This window comes from Lemur catta, chromosome 2, assembly GCF_020740605.2.
Source record: "Lemur catta isolate mLemCat1 chromosome 2, mLemCat1.pri, whole genome shotgun sequence".
Taxonomy (NCBI): Eukaryota; Metazoa; Chordata; class Mammalia; order Primates; family Lemuridae; genus Lemur; species Lemur catta.
Window position 1 is genome coordinate 141,238,404 of NC_059129.1, and position 18,050 is coordinate 141,256,453.

General features: G+C 36.4%; 1 protein-coding gene across 7 annotated transcripts in view; it reads left to right on the forward strand.

Annotated features, from left to right (window-relative positions):
* Positions 1-18,050, forward strand: part of MAP3K4 (mitogen-activated protein kinase kinase kinase 4) — a 107,631-nt gene that overhangs the window by 41,473 nt on the left and 48,108 nt on the right. For all 7 annotated transcript variants that reach the window (XM_045544698.1, XM_045544695.1, XM_045544696.1 and 4 more), the window contains exon 3: positions 3,491-4,854. In XM_045544698.1, coding sequence (XP_045400654.1) covers positions 3,491-4,854 — 1,364 coding nt within the window. The remainder of the gene's footprint in view (positions 1-3,490; positions 4,855-18,050) is intronic.

An 18,050-nucleotide genomic window follows, 5' to 3' on the forward strand; every position in this document is an offset into this window, starting at 1 on the left:
TCCTAGAGAGTTGGCCAGCAGAAACTGTGGCTCCACTTCAGGTGTAACTACCTATGATGACAGATGGACAGAGGGTGTACAGACCCAGCCATGGACAGACAGATCGCCTCAGGAAGGGTCAAGACCTTTTATTTTTCATTTTTTAGAGACGATTTCTTGTTCTATTGCCTGGGCTGGCCTTGAACTCCTGGGCTCAAGGAATCCTCCTGCCTCAGCTTCTCGAGTCACTTAGGATTATAGGCACATGACATGGTGGTGGGTTTAAGGCCTTTTAAAGGACTTCCATGTGATTAAATCAGCCCCACTCAAGAAAATCTCCCTTTTGATTAGGCTAAAGTCAACTGATTAGGGACTTTAATTACATCTACACAGTCCCTTCTTAGCAACAGAGATATTAGTGTTTAAATAATTGGGAGGAGGTGTTGTAAACTGCAACCTGGGCACTGCCCCTCTCGTGGCCCAGCCTTCACCAAAAGTTGAAAGTTACTATTTTATTGGGAAACCTTTGTTACAGTTGTGTGATATTTAAAAAGTCATTTTGTGTAACTGCTATGTTTTAGCATTGGTATTTTGTGCTGCGATTTTTACTATTTATAAATAAAACATATCTATAGAATCATTTTCATAGTTATTGACCACCTTTTTTTTAAGATAGCTTATTTTGTTCAAAATTTTGTTTCTGGTCCACTGTTCTTCGATTTTTTTTTCCCTCTCCACCCCCGTCCCCCACCCCTCTTCATTTTGAACCTTTGCCTTTGTTCATTCTGAAGCAGAGTTTCATAGTTACAACTCCCTAATCTAGATGTCAGGATACATTATTTGCAGCGTTTACGACTATTTTATTTTACATTACATTTACATATAATGGAATTGAAATAATGAGCAATATCATATACTAGCAAAAATGAGAAAATGGCAGCTTTTGTACAAGCTTGGTGGGAGTGTGCATTGTCTCAATCCCTGGGGGAAGTAATTTGTTAATACAGTCAACTTGAGGCTAGTTGTGTCTTTGACCCAGCAAATCTACTTCTGGTAATAGACATTGGAGAAGTTGCTGCAAATGGATACAAAGAGTCTTGCAAAAAAGATTAATTGTGTCATTCACTGTTTGTGATTTCTAGATAGTTCCTGACTTAGGATGTCAAGTTTGACTTAACGATTTTTTTACTATATGATGTGCAAAAGTGATATGCATTCAGTACATACCATACTTTGAATTTTGAATTTTGATTCAAAATTCTTTGTAATAACTTTAAAATGGATTTTGTGTTAGATGATTTTGCCCAACTGTAGGCCAAACGAAGTGTCTTGAGCATGTTTAAGATAAGCTAGGCTAATGTTTGGTAGGTTAGGTGATATTAAATGCATTTTTGACTTAAGATATTTTCGACTTACACTGGATTTATCAGGATATAACACCTTCATAAGTTGAGGAGCATCTGTATAATGTCAATCTGTAACCCCTAGATAAGAAAGTTCAAAAAATTGATCATAGTGTTTGTCCTTGAGAGAGGAAGAGGACTGGGGTGTGGGAACTGGACATATAGGATAACATTGAGGTCAATGTTTGCAATGTTTTTTTCCTCTGTTTTGATGGACTTAAAACGTTTGCTAGTTAGATGTGTGCAAAACCATATTTTACCCAATTTTTGCATTTTCCTGATATTGTTTCCCTGTAAATGTTGAAGACATTTTTCAAAGTGTTAACATTTGTTTTTTAAAAACTGTGAAAAGTATGATAACAATGTTACAATATCTGGGTAAGGATGATTAGCTCCTTATTAGCTAAAAGAAGTCTGCATCTGACATCCTAACTAATGCAACCTGCCAGTAAGCTCTTGAATTAACTCCCTGACCAGGCTTGATGTCATAGTTTGGTGAGTAATAGAATTTAGCCGTGGCGTTATTTGAGATTATACTTTTGGATAATAGTAACTCATTACCAAATTACAGCAATTAAGATTCTGTGAAGTTTTGGATAGTATTTAGACAAATACAGCTGTCCTTAAGATTGGTTTAAGAGAAAGAGAGTCAAACCATCTTACATTTAAATTTTTGTTTATTTTTTTAATATAGCAGAAGAAAGTAAATTCAGTTCCTTTTGTAGTTTAAATAGGTTAAATAGGAATTTAAAACACAACCTAAGCCAATGCCCTTTTCGGAGTGAATCTGCCTTGTAATCATTATCAGCTTTATTTTGCAGCACTATTAAAAGACTGCTACAGGCAGATTATAGAGATAGAGCAAATATTTTGTTATATCAGAATTTGTGCATATATGTACACACTAATTTCCCTATCATTAGCAAATATGTCGAGGAGGGTGTGTGTATACATATATATGTGTATATATGTACTTGTATATGTGTGTGTGAATGTGTGTCTTTGCTAACAGTAGTGAAATTAGAATGTGTATTTGTAAAGAATATAATACTGATGTAAAATGGAGCTGGTAAAAATGATCATGTCAGATTCAATCTGTACAGCTAGAGAAATGTTTATTGTTAACCAGAGTAGAATTAAATCTGTATTTTAGCTCTGTAGTCCAAACTTAGCCTATCAAGGTTCTAATTTATGTTTCTAGGCTAACCATATACAGAATCACTGTTCTAGTCAAACTCTTCTATTTTCTGCCTGTGTGTCTTGTCATGTTCTTCTTGGCTGGCTTGAAACATCCTCTTGTCTTCCTTGCTATCCCTATTTAAGCTGAATCCATTCTTCAAGGTCCCAAGTCCAAGTGCTTGCTCTTGCGGTAATCTTTTATGGCACTCGGCGTGGTAGCCTTTCCTTGGTCAGTGAGTACTTCGTGATGAGCACCTTTGACAAGTGTAAGGATGGTGCGATGGCACCAATATGGGTTAGGATCCCTGTTCTAACATTTACCATCTGTCCAACCATCTGTGTTCTGTGGCATTCTTCATCATAATGTTATTATGAAGATTATGACAATCTCTGTAAAGCCCTTACCTGGAAAATAAAGGAATGGGGTTCAGTGGGTTCCCAAAATGTGTCATTCTAGCCATGTTGAATCAGAGACAATGGGAGTGGCCCCAGGAATGCGCATGTTAGGAGGAACCTAAGAGATTCTTAATGTATATGGAAATTTGAGAACGTTGAATTAGAAGATCTGTAAGCCCCTTCAGATTACTGTTTGATATTCTGGGACATCTTTGCCCTAGTGATCATCTCACGCTTAAAGGTATGGATCACGCATCTGTTTATGATTTCTAGCATAGTGCTAGATTTAGGTTATTGTGAATATAAGAGAATACAGCAAGTATGTTATAGCAAGGAAAATGAATAAAATATTTTTTTAAATTTAGAGAAATATGCATATATTTTGATTCTTTTAGTTTTCAGCATATATGATTTTCTTCTTTCAATGGCAGCCTGAAAGTGTGAGTACATGTGAACGTCAGTTTAATTGAAAATACTGAGAGTAGTTTTGTATTTTTAGAGTTATATAATATTCTGTTTATTTTTTTTAATAGAAAAAATGAATGCACCAAATCAGCCTCCACATAAAGACACTGGAAAGACAGTGGAGAATGTGGAAGAATACAGCTATAAACAGGAGAAAAAGATCCGAGCAACTCTTAGAACAACAGAGCGTGATCATAAAAAAAATGCACAATGCTCATTCATGTTGGACTCAGTGGGTGGGTCTTTGCCAAAAAAATCAATTCCAGATGTGGATCTCAATAAGCCTTACCTCAGCCTTGGCTGTAGCAACGCTAAGCTTCCGGTATCTGTGCCCATGCCTATAGCCAGAACTGCTCGTCAGACTTCTAGGACTGATTGCCCAGCAGATCGTTTAAAGTTTTTTGAAACATTACGACTTTTACTAAAGCTTACCTCAGTCTCAAAGAAGAAGGACAGGGAGCAAAGAGGACAAGAAAATACATCTGCTTTCTGGTTTAACCGATCTAACGAACTGATCTGGTTAGAGCTACAAGCCTGGCATGCAGGACGGACCATTAATGACCAAGACCTCTTTTTATATACAGCCCGTCAAGCCATCCCAGATATTATCAATGAAATCCTTACTTTCAAAGTTAATTATGGGAGCTTTGCTTTTGGTAGAAATGGAGCTAGTTTTAATGGTACTTCAGTAGAAGGGCAGGGCAAAGCCCCTCATGGAACACAGACTGTGGGTTACTCAACATACCATGAGCATCTCCAACGCCAGAGGGTCTCATTTGAGCAGGTGAAACGGATAATGGAGCTGCTAGAATACATAGAAGCACTTTATCCATCATTGCAGGCTCTTCAAAAAGACTATGAAAAATATGCTGCAAAAGACTTCCAGGACAGGGTGCAGGCACTCTGCTTGTGGTTAAACATCACAAAAGACTTAAATCAGAAATTAAGGATTATGGGCACTGTTTTGGGCATCAAGAATTTATCAGACATTGGCTGGCCAGTGTTTGAAATCCCTTCCCCTCGACCATCCAAAGGTAATGAGCCGGAATATGAGGGTGATGACACAGAAGGAGAATTGAAGGAATTGGAAAGTAGTACAGATGAGAGTGAAGAAGAACAAATCTCTGATCCCAGGGTACCAAAAATCAGACAGCCTGTAGACAACAGTTTTGAAATCCAGTCTCAGGACTACATTTCCAAGAAGTTTGAGAGGCTTGAATCTGAGGATGATTCTGTTGGCTGGGGAGCACCAGACTGCAGCACAGAAGCAGGCTTTAGTAGACATTGTCTGACTTCGATTTATAGACCATTTGTAGACAAAGCACTGAAGCAGATGGGGTTAAGAAAGTTGATTTTAAGACTTCACAAGCTAATGGATGGTTCCTTGCAAAGGGCACGTATAGCGTTGGTGAAGAATGATTGCCCAGTGGAGGTAGGTTTCCAGTAGGTATTAGTATGGTATTGTCCTTAGTTCTGTTATTTACTGTAAATTACACTGTATGCTGTGTTGATCATTAAGTACTTCATTTTCTAATATTTGAAGATAGAAATGGCAGTTATTATAAATTATAGATTTAAGCATTTCTATAAAGTACTGTGACAAATGGGGGAAATGAATCTATAAAAACCACATGAAATTTAAGTTCAGGGTGGTATGTGTAGAGAATAAGTTCAACCATGTAAATACAGGATAGAGACGGACAGGCCATGTATAACTAAAGAGGCAAGGAAGAAAGCCACGATCACAGATGACCATAAGCTGTGTATGGGTTGGTAAAAAAGTCAACATCATGCTCAGGTATTTTTAAATGAGTATGGCATCCAAGGTCATGGATAATATTTCTTTATTCTTTGAAATCATTTATTCCCTTTTGAGTAGCATGTCTAGTTTTGATCACTGTATTTTAAACAAATGTGAATTGTAGAGAAATATGACTGATCAAAGGAAAAAAGTGTACACTATTTGATAAGTTTTTAAGTGTTCAGTGTAGATGATAGAAATTTAAGGGAAGTCTTGGTTATTATCACATACATGTTTTGGTATGTAAAGATTTTTGTAAGAGGAACATGTGTACTAGAGGAAGTGGCTTGAAAACAGTACAGATTTGATTTTGATAGCTTAACAGTGCATATATTTCTTACTATAATATTAAAGGTGGTAAAACTAGAAAGGTGCATATTGTGGGATATTGTTCATGAGAGTCCAGAATAATACTGTACAAGCAATTTTTACCTTCTGATGAGTTTGCATGTTCATCTGGCAAAAAGTAAAAGCACCCAGGTCTTTGAAGTTCCTTACACCTGTGTCAGTGTGTGATTTTTCATTGTAGTATCTATATGCATACATGTGTACAATTGTCCCTCAGTCTCAGAGGGATATTGGTTCCAGGACCTCCCTCGGATAGCATAATCCTCAGATGCTCAAGTCCCTAATATAAAAGGATGTAGTATTTGCATATAACCTATGCACATCCTCCTGTATATTTTAAATCACCTCTAGATTACGAATATTACCTAATACAATGTAAATGCTATGTAAATTGTTGTTAAACTGTATGATTTAGGAAATAATGACAAACAAGTGTACATGTTCAGTACAGATGCAGGGTTTTTTCCTGAATATTTCTGGTCTCTGGTTGGTTGAATCCATGGATGTGGAACCCACAGATATAGAGAGCTGACTGTGTATACTTGTTATTTTTATTTTTTTAACTTCAGTTTATTATACAGTCTGGCTTGCTTTAAAGTCAGATGATAAAATGGAAGGCATTTCTTAAAGATGGAAAACATCTAAAGAGAGCCTGAGTTTGCAAGATTTTTATTTTTTATTCTGATAGCCAGATTGTGAACTCTTAAGAGGAAGGGGGTCAAACACTCACATAAATACAGCAAGATGTTTACAAAATGAACCAATACTTTGTAGCTAGAGGTTAATGTAGTTTGAGTATTACTTTGATTAGAAATCTTAACGAATTTGTATATGTCATTTTCTTTAAAAAGTATTTTAATTTTGTGAATGATTTTTTGACATATATCTTTTTATTAGGGCAAATAAACTTTTTTCCTCTTAGTCCATGAATAACTATGATAAGATTTTATTAGAGGCAGGTTTCAGAATCAGTAGAGCAAAACTGTAGATGTGTAATAACGATTTGTCTTATACTTCAGATGGTGAATTAACTTACTTTGGTCTAGGTTTCTGGCTAGAGTGGTTTGATTCCATCAAGGACACATGGGGCAAGACACAGCTGGTGTTGAATTTTTATCGTGAAGTGCTAGTTTTGAAGTAATATGAATGAAACAAAGCCCAGCAGTAGATTCATTCCTCGGTATCATGGGGACATCGGTTCCAGGATCCCCACAAATACCAAAACCCTCAGATGCTCAGGTCCCTTATGCAAAATGGTGTAGTATTTGTGTATAACCTACACTCATGGTCCTGTGTGCTTTAAATCATCCCTGGATTACTTATAATACCTAATACAATGTAAATGCTGTGTAAATTGTTATACTACATTGTATTTTATTTGTATTTTTAATTTTTTTTTTCAAATATTTTCTGTCGAGGTTGGTTGAATCCATGGAAACATATCCTGTGGATACATAGGATCTGCTGTGTAACCTCATCTCTAATTCAGTGGTTCTCACAGGGAAGAGTGCATGGGAGGTGAGGGCAGGGTGGGCATGTGAGGCTTCTGTAAACTTCTTTACATGCCTTCCCCAAATTGTCTCCTTCTCCCTTCCAGACTCTTTGTGGCAATTAACCAGTGCTACTAATGGGAATGCGTTGCATCCCTTAGGTGTGCTATGACAAGAAAAGATTGAGCATGAATGCCCTCCATTTTATTTTATTACTTTATTTTATTTTATTTATTTTATTATTTATTTATTTATTAATTATTTATTTGACAGGTTCTCACTCTGTTGCCCAGGCTAGAATGCAGTGGCAGCATCATAGGTCACTGCAACCTCCAACTCCTGGGCTAAAGTGATCCTGCCTCGGCCTACCAAGTAGCTGGGACTACAGGTGTGCACCACCATGCCCAGATAATTTTTCTGCTTTCTGTAGAAATGAGATCTCTCTCTCTTGCCCAGGCTGGTCTCAAACTCCTGGCCTCAAGCAGTACTCCTGCCTGAGTCTTTCAAAGTGTTAGCGTTACAGGTGTAAGCCACTGCACCCAGCCCTAGCCCTACATTTTATACTAAAACTCACATTGGAAAGGACAATAATATATTTACCCATAGTTTTGAATTCCCATCAAAGTTGTATATTCCTTTGGTTTGACTAATTGAGATTGAACTGAAGAAGTTAACTTATCAAAAAACCCCACAAATTCAAAGCTGATAAAGTATATGAATTAAACACTGTTTATTAGAATTGTCTGTAGATTATTTGCTTTTCAAAAAATGAACTACAGAAGCCCGTGTTGTTTTAAGTTTTGGTTGATAAAATGTTAAATGTTTGTCAAATAATGAAAGAGTAACACAGCTAAAACAGGAATTGTGTGTTGGAGGTTAATCCAAGCTAATAAAAGATGAGGCTCTGAAATTATAATTAACTCAGTGGGAAAGTAAGATTTTATTTTTATTCCTATTTCAGGAACATAATTTCTATAAGGGGAGACATATATATACGTGTGCATATGAGCATGTGTACACTCCCCAGTTTATTTTGTTTTAGTTGTTTTACTAAGTATGTTGGGGAAAGAGCCACAACTTTGAAGTCCAATATTTGGGATCCATTCCTTGCTATGGCTCTATTTTACCACATAACTTTGTAAATGACAATCTTCCCAACTTTAAGTCTCTGTGTCTATAAAATGGGTATAAGAACACCTTTCTACCTACCTCACAGGGTTGTTGTGAGGCTTAAAAAGATACTTGTACAAATGGTAAAATGCTATACAAGTGAAATATAAGCTATTTTAGTTTTTAAAGTTTTGTTGCATTTTTTCCCTTGAAGCTAACTGTAAATTGATATAGGTTAGACTGTTCTTTTACTTTTAAAATGTATTCTACTTTTTAGTCTCTGCCAAATAATATGTATTTCAAGGGCATATTTAGGCAGTATAACTTTGTAAGTTTGAGGACTATTTTGTTTTTATTCTTAATTGTTGGAAACATCTGGACTGAGCAGTACCACAGATTATACATAGTGCAGATCTTATATTTTGCACTGTTTTTATGGTTTCTTTGATAATAGAAATGAATATTATTGAAGGATTTTGTAGAAACTCCATTTTTACTTTCCTTATGAAATGTATATATTTTCAGAAGAAGAATAAAATGAATACTTATATTTTAATGTATAAAAAATTTTTAACAGTCTTTCACTGCATATTACCCTACATATTACCTCAAATACTAGGAATATTTTTTGGCTACTTTCTTGCTTTTTTTAAAAAATTAGAAATGATCATGTAATTAGTATAAGTTTAATGGCTGATTAAATAGTGCTTGTCTTTGGATTCTAACAACAATTATGCTAATTTTTTCCTGTAAACATAAGAAACTTTTGTATTCAAAGTGGGCAAAGCATGTAGAAACTAGGAAATGAATAGTAACAGCTACCACTTATTAAGTCTTACTGTGCGCTAGACACAACAGCCGTATAAAGTAGTGGTGTTATCTCTACACTTTACAAATAAGGAAACTGGTTTAGGGAGAATAGATAACTTTCACAAAATCATAGAGTTGTAGATGGATTCTGGGACACCAGACTCCATGCTGTGTGTGCTACATGGTGTCCAAATCTGGCTGCACATGAGCATTACCCATAGTGAGCTCTGGAGGGGGCCAAATCAGACCCTCCCAGCACAGGACGTGAGCACTGGCATTCTTAACAGACCCTCCTACGTGTCTCACGCGGAGCCAGACCAGCACCAGTGGACTTCCGGGTCAGCCCACTGGAAAGACTACTTAGCCTCCAGTACTCCCCCACTCGCTGCCTTTAAGGTCAGTGCTTATTAATATAGTTATTATAGCTAATTTTTTATTTGCTCCAGTCATGCCGTCTGATTTAATAAGTTATAAGAACTTTTTAAGTGACACCCTAACAAGCACATACTTGCTCATTTGCCTATAGGTTTTTTTGTTCTTAAAAGACACATATGAAGGAAAATAGGAAATTGTGCTATATTACTTTTAACTGCGCTGAGCCAACTGACTCAAACTTTATATAAGATCAGAGGTAGGACAGAAGTCACCAGCTTTCAGCTGAGAATTGGATCCCGTGGTAACAGAACCACAGCAACAGTAATATTAAGAAGACTAGTAGCCAGCATTAACTGAATGTTGGCTGTGTGCCTGGGTGAGGGTTAAGTAATTTGATCAAGGTCACTCATCCAGTAAATGGCAGAACCAGGATATGAACCCAGAACTCTGGCTATGAAATTCATGTATGCTCTTGACAGCCTTCCAGAGTTACATCTGTCCCACGTGATGTTTTAAATATTTTTTGACTCAGTGGCTAGCATTAGAAAATGGGAAGATCTCACATGAAAATCAGGATTTTGGGGTTCCCTTGAATAGTGGGAGGTCTGTCAACACTGGGCCACATTCCCTCATGGCAGCCACTGGCTGGAGCGGGCTAGTAGCATAAGTGCTCCCATTTACCTCAGTGCACATCCTTCTTATTCTCTTGGCCACCTGAGTCACCCTTTTCTGTCACCTGCCTGGCCCCTGTAGGAATTTCAGTTTGTGATATGATCCCTAGGATAGAATCACAGAAACTGACTTTTGAAGGGTAACATAAAGACTATTTGTGTCTAGTCCTTCATTTTAAAAAATAACGTGCTTTCTTTTATTTATTTATATAAAGAAACAAAGTCCTTGTCTGTCCGCTGCAGCTACTCAGAGTGGTGATTTTGGTTTGGAACTTCTAGACTTTTCTGTGCTTCTGTGAATATATATCTTTGTTATATAATGCATATTATTTTTTTAAAACAAATGTGATAATGCTGTACATCCCCTGCTACAACTTATGGGGTTCCCCCCATATTCTCTATTTTGTATCTGTCTGTATAGGTGTATGTGTGTAGCTCTACCTCAATTCCATTTAACATCTACATGGTATTCCATTATATTAATATGAATGTACCATAATTTACCCATTTCAGATGGGCATTTTTTTGCTTTTGTAAACAATATTGCCATAAATATTCTTGCACATTCCCCATTGTGAACTTATTCTGTTTTTGTAAGAATGGTTAATTGAAGTGGAATTGCTAGGTCATAGAGTATGCGCATTTACATCTTTGATAGATGCAGCCAAATTGCTCTCTAAAAATATGCTAATTTATACTTTCCCCAGCAGTATAGGAGAAATCCATTTTTCCTCATTTTTCAACCATGATCAGTAAAAAATGTGATTTCATTTTAATCTTTAATTTCCTTAATTTCTCGTGACATTGAGCCTGTTTTTCATGTTTAATGCTATTAGCATTTTTTTTTTCAATTTTTTTATTTTATTTTGCCCATTTTCTGTTGGCTTGTCTTCCTATTACTGGTCTTTTGGAGCAATCTGTATTTATGGGTATTCATTTTTCTATGAAGGCTGTAAATATTTTGATTTGTCTTTTAACTTGTTTTTGATGCTTTATACTATATAGAAATGTAAAGTTTTGCTGTAGTCACGTCAGTTACTATTTTATGACTATCTTGTTTTATGTATACCGAAGATTATAAAAAATTCTATATTATTTTTGCATTGTTTAAAAATTTTTTGTTACAGAAAATATTAAGCATATGTGAAAGTAGACAGCATAATACCATGAACCCCACGAATCTATATCCCAGCACAGTAGTTGTCAACTCATGGCTACTACCTGCAGCCACTTGACACCTTCCTCTTGTCATTTTTAAGAAAACTCAGATATCACCATATTTTATTAATTTCAGTGTGTTTCTCTGAAAGATGCTGACTTGGTTTATTTTTATTTTGTTGTAAGAACATTTAACATGAGCTCTACCCTCTTAATTGATTTCTAAGTGTACAATACAGTATTGTTATCTGTAGAAGGGCTTGTTTTAAAATTGTAACCACAATACCATTATCACACTTAAAAAATAGTAATTCCTTGATATCATCAAATTCCAAGTTAATATTCATATTTCTATTGTATCATAATTGTAATGGTTTCCTTTTTACAGTTTGAGTCAGTTTGCAAATAATGTCCCCATGTTGTAATTGTTCATTATATTTCTGAGATCTTTTTTTAGTCTGCAGATTTCCCTTCCTCCTTTTTTGCCATGTATTCGTTGAAGAAATGGGGTCATTTATCCTGTAGGGTCTCCCACAGTCTGAATTTTGATGATGGTATCCCCAGTAGTCCTTAACGTGTTTGTTATCTCTGTGTTCTCTGTGAATTGGCTGTAAAATTGGGTGACTTGATCAAATTCAGGGTTTCTTGATCTGTCGTGTTAACGCCACTCGATCAGGGCACACAACGTCTGACTGCCTATTTGTGACATTAGTAGTAGTTGATGATCATTGCCTATATTCCTTAATTCATTAAGGGTTGAACTGTGAGGATATTCTAGTTCTCTTGTTTCCTATTCATTGATTAGGTTCTTCATTTCTAATGCTTCACTTACTAGATACTGCTATAAGGAGAAACTTTTTGTCCTCCATTATTTGGTTACTCAGGGAAATAGCTGAACATGAATGACAAGATAAATGTGCTTGATTCTTTCCCTTTTATTTACTATTTTTTAAAAGAAAGAGTTGGTTTATTGGTGACTAATTAGTATTTTATTAATATGATTTTGGACTCATGAATTTAGACATATTTGATGTTTCCATTTATTGAAGTCATTATTGTAATCTACCCAAGTAATTGTTATAATTAATGTTCACATTGTCCTATCTTTGGACAATGGGAACATAGTCAAGTTGGCTTGACTCCTTGTTTTTTTATTATTTATTTATTTATTTTATTTTTTTTATTTTTTTTATTTTTTTGAGACAGAGTCTCACTTTGTTGCCCGGGCTAGAGTGAGTGCCGTGGCATCAGCCTAGCTCACAGCAACCTCAGACTCCTGGGCTTAAGCGATCCTACTGCCTCAGCCTCCCGAGTAGCCGGGACTACAGGCATGAGCCACCATGCCCGGCTAATTTTTTTGTTTATATATATTTTTAGTTGGCCAGATAATTTCTTTCTATTTTTTAGTAGAGACGGGGTCTCAACTCTTGCTCAGGCTGGTCTCGAACTCCTGACCTCGAGCGATCCACCCGCCTCGGCCTCCCAGAGCTAGGATTACAGGCGTGAGCCACCGCGCCCGGCCTCCTTGTTTTTTTTATAATCCTAGTAAGTAGTCTTTGATGGCCCCCTGCTATCTGGTATAACAAACTATTCTAGGCTTGTATTGCACATCTGCTCCAGATTAAGAATGAAGTATACTTTTAAGGAGCCCTGGTTCCTTTTATTAGTGTTCCAGTACTGCAGTCGGGGCACCAGCATTGTTCATTGCAACTGAAATGGTCAGTCATTGCTTTACTTTAGTCCTCTTCAGTGGACAGAAGAAAACACACAGACAGACAGACACACACACACACACACACACACTCCCCACAAGTTCATACTCATAGTTCCAATTCAAATTCAGGATTTAAGCTTTTTTACTTAATCACCTCTTAATCTTTATATCATCTCCTTTCTTTTATAGTGAGAATCTCAATTTTCAGTGATACTGGGTATGATAGCATTAGAATATCAGATACTGGCTATATTCCAGAACATACACACAACAATTTCAGAATATCACTGCCAACAATATGATTACTGGAAAACCATTCAAATGTTTTTTTCTTCATCCTTAGGGTAAAAACATCTAGGGATGTAACATTACTGCATTTTAAAGACTTTTGGAACATTTTTTCCTCATGGTTATGCCACTAACTAGATATACAGTTAGATTCTCTTCTCCTTTTGGTTGTATTTTAAAAATAATTATATTAAGATACAATTTACATACCATGAAACTTACCATTTTGTAGTGTTCAATTCAACAGTTTTCCATATTTAGAGTTGTGCAACAATTGCTCCTGCAACCATCCTTTCTATTTAATTTTAGAATATTTTCCGTCGTCCCTGAAAGAAGCCCTGTACCCTTTAGCTGTCACCTCCAAATCCCTGTGTCCACTATCACCAGCCCTAAGCAACCACTGATCTACTTTCTGCCTCTTTATATTTGCCTACCCATATAAATGGAGTCATATAACATACGGTCTTTTGTGACTGGCTTCTTTCAGTTGCATAATGTTCATGCATGTTGTGGTGTGTATTAGTGCTTCATTCCTTTTTATGACCAAATAATCCATTGTATGGTTATACCACATTTTATTTTTCCATTCATATATTTCTTAAAGTTTTGTTTTTTTATTTTTAAGTATTGGTTTTTAATTTATCCTTTTACAAGAATTATGTAAAATACTTGGTTTTGAAAGTAAATCTACTAAATAATGTATTTTCAAAGAAATCTAGCTTCTCTGATAGAGATAATCTTTTTTAAAAATTTTATGTTTTATCCTTCCATTTTTTAATAGAAGCTTTTTTGGGTTATGTGATTTTGTTTATTTATTTACTTTTAGTATCTAAGATGGGCTCATTTCCCCCAAGGGTATCTTTATATATTAATATCTTTATGTAATACCATTATTGCCCCTCCCTCATGTTTTAGTTGTTATGTTGATTCCCAGCTCTGAACTATATTGGAATTATCCTTTTTTCCCTCATGTTTTCATCCGAAGTAATTTTTTTACTTCCAGTGAAATGCTAAGGTATTTTCTATGCCCACCTCTTTCTCTCCAGATTTTGATACTTGTGGTATGTCCATATTGTGAGATCATATAGCCATGTTGACAGTACCTCTCCCTAGAGCTGCCATTTAGTCTTAGTTGTGCAGGGGTATGTGTGTGTAGATAGATAGAATGTATGTGTAGATAGATAAGTTGATAGAAATTTATATAGAGATATAGATGGAGTATTTGGATTTTGCTTTAAGGCTCGTCTTTAATTCTTACATCCCAGTCTCTTGAGTCATTTTGGTTGTGTGACACTTGTTCCCTAGTAGATTCCTCAGTAAGGGCTCATGAGAACAGTATTTCCTGAGATCTTGGATGTTTCTAACAGTTTGCAACATTTATACTTGAAAGTCCATTTGCCTGGCCATAAAAATCTTTGGCTTATATTTTCTTTCCATGAATAAACTTACTATTCATTATCTTTTGGCATAAAGCATTGAGGTTGAAAAGTTGATGACAATGTGATTTTTTGTTTTTACTTAGCCTTGGTTTGTTTGCTGAATACCTAAAGGATTTCTTTTTCTTTAAACTCTACTAGTTTAACTTGGTATTGGTTTTTTCAGTTTGCTACTTTTGAATACATGGTGTACACTTTCAATACATAGTTTCAGAGTTTTTGATTTCTGTCAGTTTTTAAGTCTCAAGTGAGTTTTTTCCAGTTTTAATATTTTTGTTTCATTGATTTGGTTTTCTTTGGGAACCACTACTTATGTATTTTGGATCTACTTTGCCTATCTTCTCTTTCACTTCATGTCACATCTTTTTTTTTTTTTCTTTGTTTCCTTTCAATTTATAAAATTTTCCTCATTTTTACCTCATTTCTTTGAAGGCATTATCTATTCTGATTATTTGGTTTTGTGTTCCTTTCATTTTTGTTTTGTTTTTTGCTTCATTTTTTGAGACAGTCTTGCTCTGTCACTGGGGCTAGAGTGCCGTGGCGTCAGCCTAGCTCACAGCAACCTCAAACTCCTGGCCTCAAATGATCCTCCCACCTTGGCCTCCCAGAGTGCTAGGATTACAGGCTTGAGCCACCATGCCTGGCTTTTGAAATGATTTAAAATTTAAAAAATCATTTTGAGTTCTATCAATTTGAATTTTTTTGATTGTAGTGTATGCCATTCTTTTATATTTTCTATTTTCTTAATTTCTTTTAGCTCATTTCAGAAATTGGACTACAGTTCTTGTCCACTTAGTGGACATATTTTTCTGGCATGCTTTCATGGTCTGGAGGGTTGCTCTGCTCCTTTTTCTCCCTTTGCTTATAATAACCGTGTACTAGAGTCTACCACAGCCCTTTTCTGTTTATTTTTAAACATGATAGCATGAACTTTAAGGAGAGAAGAGTTAGGAATGTGTTTAGGATTACAGCTTTGAGCTCCCTCTCCTGAAGCGCTAAACAGTGTGCTCTGTTGATTGAGATCTCTTGACTGTTCCTCTCCCCCTTTTCTGGATCTTCTCTTCTGTTTACTTCTGTTGTCCTTTATTGGTCAGCTGGATTTCACTCCAACAATTTTTTTTTCTTGGTGCGAAGGTTTGTCCTGGAAGGGAATTTTGGGTGCCAGTTTTAAGAGTTCATGGGGCCTAAACCACTCTAGCCCCTTCAGACTTTATTGCTGACCTCTTGACTTCACTCAAGAATTTGTGCCAGAATCATCCCAATATCAATGAAATTCTCACATAGACACAGCGAGCTTTCTATTCAGTACTCATTGGTGATTTTGGATTTTGCCCTTTTAGGCCCATCAGACACCCTGTTAATTCCTTCTGCTTTCCTTGCAGACATGCAGATACTGCATTGTTTTTCCACTACTTTTTCTATGTTGGGGTTCATAAAGATACCTGTCCCCTAGTTTTATCATAGATATGTCTCATAGCCTTCCACTGGCACTCCAGGAGACAACCTGAAGTCACAGGGCAAGTCTGGCTTGCCAGGCAGGCTTGGCACTCACTCACTGGGACCCTTCTCTCAGCCTCAGCTTTCCCAGGGGCTGATAACACCTGTTGCACCAGTGTTATGAGAATCCAGTGACCTTATAAAAGCAACCAGGTAACAATTACTGAGCTCCAACCATGAGGGAGGCAGCTTTGAACCACCAGGTTCTACTGTTAACATAGGACAGATAGGAAACTGAGGCATGGGCACACAACCAGGAGGAAGGTGCTGGAGCCTGGGTATGAATCTGAATTTCCCTGACTCCCAAATGCGTCACACATTGTTGGTGTGCACTAAACAGCAGCTGCGTTCTGCTGTCCTAATTGCTCTATTTGTATGTGGGGTGGGGAGGGAAATTGAAATCCTGCTGCCACCACGGTCTTGCCAGCATTCTCATTATTTGACCTGTGCTAAATTACCAATATTTGATTATTTTTAACTGACTAAAATGGGAATTTTATATGGTCTAACCTAATACATAGCTCTATGTTTAGGTTTTAATACACTGGGAATCTCTTTTTCCAAATATATATGTTCAACATGTATTTTTGTATTTAAGTTAATAAATACTTCGGTTTCCCATAACAGGCAAGAATTTCTAAAATAGCTACATAATTTAAAAAATGATTACTTGTGACAGTGTGAAGAACCCTTTAATTGCCTGTGACATTCCTTAGATAATCTGTTATTTTCCAACTTAAACTGCAGCCTACCTTTTTTTTAATACTAAATTATCATAGATAATTGGGTATCGTTCTCTGTTCTGTTGATCTGTTTATTATTGTGCCAGTACTTTTCTATTTTAAACAGTAGGTTTATTAGGTAAGGTTTGGTATCTTGTAGGGAAATTCTCCCCATTCATTCTGTCTTTTCAGAAGTTTCTGGGCTGTTATAATTTTTGCACATTACTTTCTTGCACATGGACTTCATTATGGATTTGTTAAATCCACACAAAATGACATTGGAATTATGATTATAATTACATTTCATTGTCTAATTCAGGATCTTTAAGATAGAGAGCCTCCCTCCTATGATTAGAGGAGACACAGATGGAGAATTTTATTACTTACAGGTCCTTAGGGGTACAGGGCGTGCCTGGAGGCCACACGTACAGAGGTCAGGGAGCACAGGCAGGGGGAGAGAGGGATCTGTGGACCAAGACTTTTGTTGGGTGTAGGGTGTTACCTAAACATGTTTTCCATGGGGAGGTTTACTTGGTGAGTCTAAAGCAAGTGGGCGTGAATTTCAGGAGGTCACACTGTGACCGAGCAGTAGTCACTGCAGCATGTCTGCACAGTACAAGTGAGCGTGAGGGTCAGGGCCAGTCGAGTAGGCTGTGTGTGGTTGTCTCATGTGGACGTGGTCACCAGGAGTAAGTTCTATAAGGCGGATATCTGGATTGACCACACTGAGGAACTGGGAGATGGTGTAGAACTAGGAACCCGTGTCAGGGGTGACTTAACCCTGTTTCTGGTATGAGAAACATACTGAGTAATGAGGCAACATAAAATTATAAGAATCACTACACATTTTTATTAATGTCCTTATATTATTGAGTCTTCCTGGTTTGGCTGAATTGATCAGGGCATTTATACCATCTTTAATCCTGTACTCCTCACTGGAATGAAATAATAACAGATACGCCATTCCCACACCACACTGCCCCTGTCCCCACTCTGTGGTTTTATTGAAATAATTTGGAGTTTAGGATCCAGCTTTTTTCCTTATAGTGTACTTTTAAAAATTTTTTTAAATATTCTATTCTAGAACTTGAATTATAGTTCATAACCAAATTATCATCCTGGAGTTGTATCTAACTATACGGGTTGGGTATTCCTTGTCTGCACTGTTTGGGGCTAGAAGTATTCCCAATTTCAGATTTTAGAATATT